The sequence below is a fragment of the Brassica napus genome, unplaced genomic scaffold (assembly GCF_020379485.1).
Source record: "Brassica napus cultivar Da-Ae unplaced genomic scaffold, Da-Ae ScsIHWf_1828;HRSCAF=2464, whole genome shotgun sequence".
Classification (NCBI taxonomy): domain Eukaryota; kingdom Viridiplantae; phylum Streptophyta; class Magnoliopsida; order Brassicales; family Brassicaceae; genus Brassica; species Brassica napus.
In genome coordinates this window covers 40,001-52,500 of record NW_026015245.1, presented here as the reverse complement: position 1 = coordinate 52,500, position 12,500 = coordinate 40,001, and the positions used below count along the sequence as shown (strand labels likewise).

Genomic DNA, 12,500 nt, shown 5'->3' with positions numbered 1-12,500 from the left:
CTGACGGACGTCCTGTGTGTACTGAACAGACAGCCCACGTGGGCCAAAATCACCCGAACAGTCCACGGAGCGTGCTGATATGTGTACTGATGGACAGCCGGACGTCCTGTGTGTGCTGACGGACGGCCACGGACGTCCTGTGTGTGCTGACGGACACACACGGACGTCCGTGTGTACTGAACAGACAGCCCACGTGGGCCAAAATCACCCACGGACAGCCAAAATCACCCGAGAAGCCAAAAATGCAAAAATTAATATTTTTGAAGAAAGTTTTCTGAAAGGAAACATCAAAAATATGTCAACAAAGAGTTTAGGATGTCAAGTGTTGATCAAAAGTTGCTGTAGACATCCGTTTAGACCACGAAACTCCGACCTTTGTAGCATGCAAAAGACATGGTTAGAAGCAAAAGAAATTTATGAAAATTTACCAGAAAATAGCTTTAACCATCCTTATGAAGCATGCAAAAAATCAGATTCAAATTCGAAGTATTTTTTTTTTTACATTAAAAATACTCCCCGGAACACAACCAATGTCTACTGGTGACAGACTGAAAAAAAGCGTTTTGTATATATAAGGGGTAGGCACTCTCTTGAGCCTCCTACCCCCCAGTACCCGAACGGTTCGGGTACGTAGTGTTGGACTGTTCGGTCCAACACTATCGAGGGCTGGGTTGAGGTCGATGGCCGGATTGTCCCCGGTGAATTTTCCGGGAACTTTTCCGGCGAATTTTCCGGTGGACCGTTTTGCCCCTAACTTCAAATTTTCGCGCTTGCATGGTCTTGGCCTGGTTTCATCCGTCTTCCAGTTGCTTTTTTGATTACATCTCAAGAGTGGTTGGAAAGATTGATGTTAGCGGGGCAATGAACATTCGGCGTATGAGTGGTGATTGGATAGCTAGTGTTTGTAGGCTCTGTGCTCGCGCACCCAACTACAGACCAACTATCCTCCTCAGTTTCTTCACTAGCATAGTTTTATGCTTGTTGAACTGATCCGGGGCCTGTGTTGCGTACCTATCTGGAAGGAATTGTTAAGCTTTGCTTAAAATGTTGTTTGCGGCATCTCCTTCGGTGGGGAAGTCGTGAACACATAAGCCGGCACTTGTGATCCTTGCGTCTTTGCATAGTTTATGCATTGTTCGCAAAGGTGAATAAGCTGTTTGCTGAGATCTCGGTTGCGGAAATATTATGGCGGTGACCCGAAGAAATTCTGTCCCGCTAAGCACGTTTGTCTCCGGACAAAAGATGACGGTCAAGTCTGCGTCTGTTCCCACTTTCCATGTGTTTGCGGGAATATGACGTGGTCTTGTCCTGATTTATGAATGCTACCTGGTTGATCCTGCCAGTAGTCATATGCTTGTCTCAAAGATTAAGCCATGCATGTGTAAGTATGAACGAATTCAGACTGTGAAACTGCGAATGGCTCATTAAATCAGTTATAGTTTGTTTGATGGTAACTACTACTCGGATAACCGTAGTAATTCTAGAGCTAATACGTGCAACAAACCCCGACTTCTGGAAGGGATGCATTTATTAGATAAAAGGTCGACGTGTTGTAAAAGATGGGGAAATCGTGTGTGTATTTCATTAATCAAAATGTTCCCTTATATAGGGGATTACAAGATATGGATAAAAGGAAATAGTACAAATCCTTATCCTAAAGTAAAAAGGAAAACTTCTTATAGATAAACATGAAGAGAAAAGGAAAGTTCCTAAAACTAAGATCTAAGGTCGGTCCAATGCATTGGCCGCCTCTCTCTCTTTCTCTCTTGGACGCGGTCTTGGTCTTGGGCCTGGACACGGTCCGTTCTTCCTTTACATGGTTACTAGCAATCCACATGTGTTTTATAACACTCCCCCTTGGATGCTATAACCATATGGGCCAGTACCATGCACGATGTTGCCTCGTTAAAACCTCTCTAGGAAAACCAAAAACCCAAGGTGGGAAAAATGGAAACCATAGACAGGAAAAAGAGTACAACGCATGATACTCCCCCTGATGAAGGCATCACTGAAGATCCTTCAGCCGGCGCATCCCTATCTGATGAACCAGCTTCCTGAACGTTGAGGTAGGCAGAGACTTGGTGAAAAGGTCGGCTGAATTGTCGCTTGATCGAACTTGAACTACTTGAACCTCCTTTGTCTTCTGCAAGTCGTGGGTGAAGAAGAACTTGGGCAGGATGTGCTTGGTCCTGTCTCCCTTGATGTATCCTTCCTTGAGCTGAGCAATGCACGCCGCATTGTCTTCATAGATGATCGTTGGCTCCTCCTTCTCTTGTCCCACGGCCAGACCACTCTCTTTTAAGACATGGCCGGTCATGTTCCTCAACCAGACAAGCTCTCGGCTTGCCTCATATATGGCTATGATCTCGGCATGATTGGATGATGTGGCCACTAAGGTTTGCTTAGTAGAACGCCAGCATATTGCGGCTCCACTATGTATGAATACATATCCCGTTTGAGATCTAGCCTGGTGTGGGTCAGATAAATACCCAGCATCTGCATATCCAACCAAGCTCTCTCCTGACCGGTTGGTGTAGAACAAACCGAGATCTTTTGTTCCTTGCAGATATCTGAACAGATGTTTCACTCCGTTCCAGTGCCTTAAGGTTGGACATGATCCAAACCTTGATAGTAAGCTCACGGCAAAGCTTATGTCCGGTCTAGTATGACTAGCCAAGTACATTAAGGCTCCAATGGCACTTAGGTAAGGCACTTCCGGTCCGAGTGCTTCCTCGTCCGGCTTCTTTGGTCCGAATGGGTCCTTCTCAAGGTCTAAGGACCTCACGACCATTGGACTCGACAGGGGATGAGCCTGGTCCATATTGAATTGCTTGAGTATCTTTTCCGTATATGTTTCTTGGTGCACAAGGATGCCATTATCTTTATACTCAAACTGTAATCCCAAACAAAACTTAGTCTTCCCTAAGTCTTTCATCTCGAATTCTTTCTTTAGACATTCAACGGTTTGGGAAATCTCTCCAGAGGTTCCTATAATATTCAGGTCGTCCACATAGACAGACATGATCACGTAGCCCTTGCTGTCAAACTTCTTTATGAATATACATGGACTTATTGGATCATTCTTATAACCCTCTTTCACTAGGTACTCGGATAATCTATTGTACCACATCCGACCTGATTGTTTTAAACCATATAAGGCTTTGTTCAACTTTATGCAATGTTGTTCTCGAGAACCTTTCTTGTCTTTGAGCTCAATGCCCTCTGGAACTTTCATGTGTATCTCATTATCCAGTGGTCCGTATAGGTATGCAGTTACTACATCCATTAGGCGTAAGTCAATGTTTTCTTTTACTGCCAGACTGATTAGATACCTCAGTGTAGTTGCATCCACCACAGGGGAGTAAGTCTCCTCATAATCTATTCCAGGTCTTTGGGAGAATCCTTGTTCTACAAGCCGTGCTTTGTATCTCACTACCTCTCCTTTCTCGTTTCTTTTCCTTACAAAGACCCATTTGTATCCCACTGGTTTGACATCTCTTGGTGTCAATCTTATAGGGCCAAAAACGCCTCTCTTTCTCAATGATTCTAACTCCTGTTGTAAAAGAAGGGTTTGAGACTGAATATTTCGTGTGTAATTCTTTCTGTATATTATTAATGAACAAAGGGGGTTCCTTATATAAGGATTACAAGATAGAGATAAATGGAAAGAGTACTTATCCTAATCCTACATGAAATAGGAAATCTACTAATACATGGAAAAGGAAACTATCTATATCCTAAGTTGGCCAATGCTTTGGCCGACTCTCTCTCCTCCTTGCTGTCGGTTCTCTCTCTCCTTAAGTCGGTTAGGATGTGACCGACTCTCTCTCTCTTGGACGTGGCCATGGCTGGGCCTGGTCGTGGCCTGATGGGCCTTCTCTTCTTGTCTTGGTTAATGGCAATCCACACATGTTTTATAACACTCCCCCTTGGATGCCATAACCATACAGGATTTGTAGTACGCTTCATGTTGCCTCATTAAAACCTTATCAGGAAAACCCAGTGGGACAAAACCATGATGAAGGAAAAAGAGTACAACACGCACTACTCCCCCTGATGTGAACCTCGGTGTAGGTTCTACATACTACGCATCTAATGCATGATCTATCCTGTAGGTATAGAATGGGAGTAATCGGTCAGTTTCTGTACTGCACCGTACTTAAGACCACTTAGACCTCTTAGGGCGTTTCTTATGTCCTTTGACATTGAGTGTCCCGTTTAAAGCATGTGTGCTAAGCAATGTGAATCACATTGTCCTCGGGGATCACTTGTTGGTCTTTACAAAACGTGTTTGCATCTGTCCATAGTCTAGATGTGATCGTCGAACATCAAACTCTTTACTTTGTTTGGACAGTTATCATTCGACCATGTTTCAATCTGGTCGATCCATGTCTAGTTCATAGACCACGTCCATACTTGTCCACTTATTTATGAGTGTTCAATGATTATTGCTTTGAGGTTTACAATCTCTTATCATGGCTCTTAGGCCGAACACATTCTCATGTATGGACATCGATCTTTCTTGCCTTAGGTAATGCCTTATTCCAATCTTAATGGCGCCTCATGACCTCAGGTCATAGATCTTAAAAGCTTTATGGACTACAATACTTCTTTGGTATCCGACAGATTAGATGTCTCCTTTTAATCTTATGACAAAGCTTTATGAAGTTCATACAGCGGCAGACCATTCTGCTATGCTGGATCCTTAAGGGATCTGATGTCGGATTGCAACCTGATGGTTGATCTTTAGTTTCTTTTAGCCTGTGACCAAGAAGGTTCAGACGCTTCTTAGGTCTAAAAGTTGGACGTGTCTAGAAGAACTGGACGCTCTTTGAGCTGATAGGCCGGACGTCTTTAGCCTGAGGGCTGGACGCTTTTGGCCAGAGAGCCGGATGCTCTCAGCTGGTGTGCTGGACGTTTTTAGCCAGACACCCACTAACCTCCTTTAGGTTTAGTATAAGCACAAGGAATTTCTTATAAAACCTCTTATGTATATAGACTGTTTATTGGATTGTCTTTTATACAACTCCAAGATCAATGATCATGTATGATCAATTTCTTTTCCATATGCAGCTGCTTTTCAGTCCATGAATCAGCTTAGGAACGAAGCTGTTCTTTCATTCTATATTGTCTTATCTTATCCAGTGATCCATATGCTGCTTACTACATCAGTATTGTATCTATTTCTTTCTTATGACCAGACTTGGTTTAATATCGAAAATCTGTAGCAGCAATCACCACATAGGAGTTCATCTCCTTATAATCTGTTCCTTTGATCTTTGTGAGTACCTTGTGCAAGCTATGATCTAATGCTGTCAATATGAAGACATGGACACTCTAGGTCACGTGATTATGTGTCTTCTCTCACGGTTTCTTTATCTCACAAGATCCATCTATTTCACTGGTTTATCGGATGGCGTTTCTGTATATGTACATGGCCAATACGCTCATCTCTCTTTAGATACTTGAACCTCCACGTTTTTCTTTCTATTCTTTATGATCTTTATGGTTCTATGATTGTATGATGAGTACTCATTCGTGGGTTCACTGATCCTCGCTTATCTCTTTATGTTCAAGTGCTATTCTCTTATGCATCTTTATATAGATGTTCATGTGTGTGTGTGTGTCGACACTTTCATGTGGTTCCATTATGTTCCAGACATGATCTGATCACTTTGAGATTTCATTATCCAGGACCTTTGTTGCCTAGTAGCTTGGCGTCCCAAGACTACATGGTTTGGTACCTTAGATAGCTAGCTGCGCAGCCTTTTCTCAATGTCTGTATGGTTTCTCTTATCATGAACTCGGATCTGTCTATGCACCTTTCCTTTCTATCCGAGTTTCCTTTATCTTATGGAACACTTGGTCTATCTTGTATAGACTCTTATAGCAACTTGATTATGTCTCTTCTAGGACGTTTCATTTGGTGCTAAGCTGGTTATGACTTAATCATTCTTTTCGGGTCAGTGTCTGGCATCTCGATTAGCTTCTCAATTGGCTATCTTTATATTATCTTACTTTGGACGTCTTATATCATATTTTCTAGTCCGAGGATCTTGCCAAGACAATGATGGTTAAAACCATTCTTATCATTCCTTTACTCTTTCTTTATCCAGCTTATAATCTTTCTCCTTTAATGTTTGGATAGTCGGATTCTTTTGATCATGCAATCCGTACCTGGCCACTATTTTAATCACCCATGTTTTGGCTCAAGCTTTCTTTGAATTCGTGGGAGAAAGTATTACTCCTATCCAACATATATTCCCAATCCTCTTCTGAGGTTCCATCTTAGACGGCACACATATGTATGTGGTGGTTTATTTCAAAATCTCTTAAGATGGTATGTCTGGTTTTAATGACCCGTATTCATTCTTTAGATGGGAATATCTATGCTCACTTATATGGCCTGATACATATTATCATTCTGTACATGTATATTCATAATGTCCCCAAGCATATAGGTAATGGCCGAACCTCTTATAGGTAATGGCCTTTCCGGCCGGTTATGGCCTTTGCGGCCAGGCCGTTGTCTCTCATGGTCTCTTCGGCCTCTTTGGCCGAGTCATGGACTGTGTGCTGCCAAGGCTGCACTATGAGGCCAAGTCACGGCTAAGTCATGGCCAGGTCGTGGCCAAGCTGTTTATAGGTGATAGCCTCTTTGGTTTGGCCGTTTGTATCATGGTCTCTTTGGTCGGGTAATGGCCCTTTATGGCCGAGTAATGGTCGAGCCATATAACATGGTCTTTAAACCATAGTACACGAACTTGTAGTATTGATCATGGGTTTATCCTCTCTCCCCCTCATGACCATACTATAAGGTCGTGGTGCTTTGGGATTATTAAGCCTAATAAGTTTCCCTATGTGTACATGTTTCACAACGTGAGATCTTTACGGGATAACTTTGTGCCTTTTCAATTTCTTTGCATCAAGTTTAAACTTTAGGAAGGCTAATCCTATCTTGCCATATAGTGTATAATTTCGTGGGCTATGTCTTTATAGTCACCACCTCTCTTGCCTCTTATCATACTGATCTTTGTAGCATAGTTTTAAATCAGTAGGGATCATTGGTATAGTTTTCGATCACTTTCTTTCAAGGTCTTAGGCGATTTTTCTTTCAAAATCTGAAGGAACTTGCTTCGTTCTAGTTTGTCCATTGTTTCTTATTTGGAAACCATTCATTATAACTCAATGGACCACGTTTTCTTTGGGTGTATATAATGCCTTATAGGCAAATGCCTTAGCCATAGTTTCTTTACTATGCTTGCTATACCATTCATGGTTTTATTGGTTTTATGCCCTTTAGGCAATACTTTAAAACATCCATATGTTCAAGTAAGATCAGGCAAGATTCAATAAACTTTAAAACCAATTCCATTATATATAAAAATCGTGAATGATCCTTAGGTTAAAACACAATTGCAATCATAAAGCAATAAGACTAGTCGTATCGAAAATTTGGTCTCTGCTAGAAGCAGTCATGCGATCAGGTTAGTATAAGTGGCGAAGCCTTTTATTCTATACTGTTGTTACAGTATGACTTTCGACACATGGAATGTGGAATAGGACTTCTCTAGTAACTCTTTCTTGGTTACTATTTCACCACAAAGTCTCAGCATTGAGACTGTCTTAAACAAGACTGAGTTGTACTCATCCATGACTTTGTAATCCAAGAATCTTAGATTCTTCCAGTCATTTCTAGCCTTTGGAAGCAACACCGTTTTATGGTGGTAATTTCTATGCTGTGAAGCATACCCAAAGTCTAGTGGATTTTCCATAGTGATGTACTGATCTTTTAGACCTTCAATGAGATGATGGAATATTGTACCAATTCATTCTCATTGTTGTCCTTGGTGATTGTATCACCAAGTCCCTTTTCGATATCTAAGTCACATTGTCATTTAATATTTAGGTTCACAATGTTGTCATGTAGCCGCATGATATTTAACAAGCTCGGCCACAAACAAGTCCTTACGCATCTATGAAAACAATCGATCATGGTGTGAGTCAGGTCACACGGCCATGTCTTGTGATGCTTAGACCTCACGACCATCTTAGTGTGATACAGCAATCTTAGAGATTGGTTCATGTTATAATCTGGTTTATATATCCATCCGGATATAAGGCCATACGGCTTTGCAATGTAATGCTTTAGATTTTCACGATTATTATGTGATACAACGATCTTAAGGATCGGATCATGATGCAGTCCGGGTCATGTGACTATCCGGATGCTAGGCTATACAGCCACTTAGATATGTATTAAGCCACACGGCTTTCAATCTATCAAGGGCACAAGGCCACGTGTGTGTGCAATGCATTAGACCTTATGGTCGTCCAATATGATTCATGACAAAACACAATGCCACACAATACATATCAAGTTTACCAATTTCAAGGTTGGTAATGTTTCAACTAGATTTTAGGATCAATCAATCTAGCAACCTAACTCTCATTCAAAAACCATTTTTTAAACTTTCAAGTAGCCGATTAAGGGTTTCAAGGCTTTAAGGATTTCGAATTTAGAGATTAGATCTATCAATCAATCTATCAATCCTAAACCTCAATCAATCCAGATTTCAATCAAGCAAGAGCACTTTTAAAGTCGGATTCTAGCTTTTAAGGTTTAGGGTTTTGATTCCAGATTTAGGGTTTCTTATAATTTAATCAGAAACAATAAAACAATCAAACATGTTCTAATTGGAATCGATTTCAATCTAGTGATTATGAGATGATCAATTTTAATCCCTATTAATTTTGGGGTTTGATCAAGAACTCTTAGGGTTTTAGGTTTGATCACTAGGTTCTCAGATTAATCGGTATACCACTGTTTGTAGGGTTGAACCGGACCACCAAGATGGACGGATAAACCTCGGACGCGTGCTGTCTATTTCGCGAATGCAAGCTGATCTAGATTGCGAGCTGTCTCACTTGGATCGTGGACTGGCTTTGTTTTGAACAGGGAGCTGAGGACGTCTAGGATCAGAAACACCTTAGGGCTGGATCTGATCGGATGTATGCAAGCCAGAATTCAAGCAAGAACAATTTTAGGGTTCTTCGCACTAACTCCTCTTCAGCTCATGAAACAATAAAACAAAGAGTATTAGATTACATGAACATCATAATCTAAACAATATATCATCAAATAACTAAGGTATGATGAACTTATCTTTCACAAGATTTGAATTTGGCTAGAAAATCTTGTTTGCTCGGATTAGGGTTCCAAGAACTAAGTCGGCGCCGTGTATTGTTGCTGCGAGTGTGGGCGCGTCTGAGATCGGATCAACAAACGGTTTGCGCTGATGGATTCGTCTCGTCACGAGCTTCAATTTGATATGTTGTTCGTCGTCTGGTTCGTCGGGGTTGGAGAGATCGATCGATTTGAAGTTCCGCCTGATTTAGGGTTTATGTGTGACGGATTTTGGTTTATGGTTTTGTCTCAGGGTATGGAGACTATCGTGCTGATAACGTGTTGTAAAAGAAGGGTTTGAGACTGAATATTTCGTGTGTAATTCTTTCTGTATATTATTAATGAACAAAGGGGGTTCCTTATATAAGGATTACAAGATAGAGATAAATGGAAAGAGTACTTATCCTAATCCTACATGAAATAGGAAATCTACTAATACATGGAAAAGGAAACTATCTATATCCTAAGTTGGCCAATGCTTTGGCCGACTCTCTCTCCTCCTTGCTGTCGGTTCTCTCTCTCCTTAAGTCGGTTAGGATGTGACCGACTCTCTCTCTCTTGGACGTGGCCATGGCTGGGCCTGGTCGTGGCCTGATGGGCCTTCTCTTCTTGTCTTGGTTAATGGCAATCCACACATGTTTTATAACAACTCCACGTTTATAGCTTCTTTCCATTTGATCCAATCTGATCTTAGCATGCATTCTTGTATGGACGTGGGTTCTAGATCCTCATCTTTATCCATGATCTCAAGTGCTACCTTGTATTCTCATAAATCATCAACGTTGATATCTTTTCTGTTCCATTGTTTCCTGGACATTACATGGTTTATAGAGATCTCTTGATTGTCCGGCTCTTCTGTCCCGTGAAGCCCAGCGTCCCGGACCTCACTTTGAGGAACGGCCGGATCATCGGGTGTGGCCGGTACGCATGGCTCGACCGTCCTGGTCGGCTCGACCGGTCCATCTATGTCCTGGACGGTTTCTTTGATGTTCTCGGATCCAGCACCTCTCTTGGACTTCCGAGGCTGTTTGTCTTTGGAACCAATAGGTCTACCACGTTTTAAACGTTGCTTAGACTCTGTAGCCACTTGACATTGTCCTTCTTGGACGTTCAATCTTATGGGTGCATTACAAGCCGGGTTGTGTGATAGTGTCATTCTATTTGGGTCAGTAAATGCTTCTGGCAATTTGTTAGCTAGCTCTTGTAGATGTATAATCTTTTGGACTTCTAGATCACAATCTCTAGTCCGAGGATCTTGCCAAGATGTTGATGGTCTAAACCATTCTAAATCTTTTGATATCAACCGGCTGTTATCTCCCCCTAAGGACGGATATGTGGACTCATCAAACTGTGAGTCCTCGTATCTGGCCTTAAACAAATCACCGGTTGTTGGCTCAAGATACTTGACGATGCTTGGGGAGTCATATCCTACGTATATTCCCATCCTCCTCTGTGGTCCCATCTTAGTTCTCTGTGGTGGAGCAATTGGAATGTAGACGGCACATCCGAATGTCTTGATGTGGGACACGTCTGGCTCATGACCCGTAAGTAGTTGGGATGGTGAATATCTATGCTCACTAGATGGCCTGATGCGAATCAGTTCTGCTGCATGTAAAACCGCATGTCCCCATGCTGATACCGGAAGTTGAGACTTCATAAGCAGTGGCCGGGCTATCAGCTGGATCCGTTTAATGAATGATTCGGCCAAGCCGTTCTGTGTATGGACATGTGCCACGGAGTGCTCTATTCTTACCCCCATGGACATGCAATATTCATTAAACGCTTGGGACGTAAACTCACCAGCATTGTCTAGACGTATAGTCTTAAGAGGGAAATCTGGAAAGTGTGCTCTCAGCCTTATCATTTGGGCAAGGAGCCGTGCAAAGGCTAGGTTCCTAGTGGATAGTAGGCAGACATGCGACCATCTGGTCGATGCATCAATGAGGACCATGAAGTATCTAAACGTCCCACAAGGTGGGTGTATTGGTCCACATATATCTCCTTGAATCCTTTCCAGAAAGTTTAAGGTTTCTTTGTTAACCTTGGCTGGTGATGGCCTAGTAATGAGTTTCCCTTGTGCACATGCTGCACATGTGAGATTCTTATATGGGATAACTCCTTTGATCATGTGCCCTTGTGAATTCATTATCAACTTTCGCATCATGCTTGTTCCGGGATGGCCAAGCCGGTTATGCCATAAAGTGAATAGCTCGGAGGCATTTGCCTCGATCATACTGATCCGTGCATAGTATAGACCAGTACGCATTGCGGGTATAGTCTCTAGGATCATCTTATTGCCCTTGGTGATCGAAATTATGTTAAGGAACTCCTTGTTTCCTTCTTCCCATGTTTCAAGGTGAAAACCGTTTAATCTTATGTCCTTGAAACTCAATAAGCTTCTTCTAGAGCTTGGGGAATACAGGGCGGTTTTGATCTCTAGGTGAGTGCCATTAGGCATCATCACATAGGCTTGGCCGTGACCTTCAATCAGGCTAGCCTCACCCGCAATGGTATGTACCTTTGCGCTTTGCATTGTGAGATTTATGAAGTACCTTTTGTCTCTAAGTATTGTATGACTTGTGCCACTATCCACCACAAGTATACTCATCTCATCATTCATTCTATAAATAAAATTTCTAAACTTTAGAGACTTCATAAGACGTTTAAAACTCTTCTTATTAAAAATTCCATTACATAAAATAAAAACACCAAATCAAAAACATAAAGCAATAAGACAATGTGATTCGAAAACTAGTCCTTGAGACAATCAGATGTTTCAAAATCCATTAGGTCATCTTGGTTATCCTTGTCGGATTCATTGTCAGCATCATACCCATATCCCTTGTCCTCATGAGCGTTTTCTTGGATCATATTTGCCTCCGGATTCTTGTTCTTGATGCTCTCTTGGTAGAGGTCGCACAAGTGTTTCGGAGTTCTACAATTCTTTGCCCAATGGTTGTCACTCCCGCATCTATGGCATAGAGACTTGTTGGACGTGTAAGATGGTTTGGATATCCACCTCGTCCGCGGCCGTAGCTGCCTCGACCCCGGCCGTAATTGGAACCACGACCACGGTTATTGTGGTTTCCTTTCCGGCCAGTTGAGTAGCCATCTCGGCCGTTTGAGTTATCACGTCCACGCCTCTTGAACCCACCACGGCTATTGCCGTATGGTTTCTTGTTGTCTTGGACAAAGTATGTCTCATTGGGATCCTTCTTCTCAACCTCATGGGCTTCGGGTGGTGGTGCTGTCCCGGCCGGTCTAACTCCGTTACTCTTTAGTAGGAGTTCATTGTTTGCCTCGGCCAGGAGTA

The 12,500-nt window shown here is 42.2% G+C and overlaps 1 protein-coding gene across 1 annotated transcript in view; it reads right to left on the bottom strand.

Annotated features, from left to right (window-relative positions):
• Window positions 1-12,054: 12,054 nt before the first annotated feature.
• The window catches only part of LOC125599280 (RNA-binding protein 3-like), a 690-nt gene continuing 244 nt past the window's right edge, over window positions 12,055-12,500 (bottom strand). Inside the window, exon 2 of the mRNA XM_048772702.1 lies at window positions 12,055-12,462. Coding sequence (XP_048628659.1) covers window positions 12,055-12,462 — 408 coding nt within the window. The remainder of the gene's footprint in view (window positions 12,463-12,500) is intronic.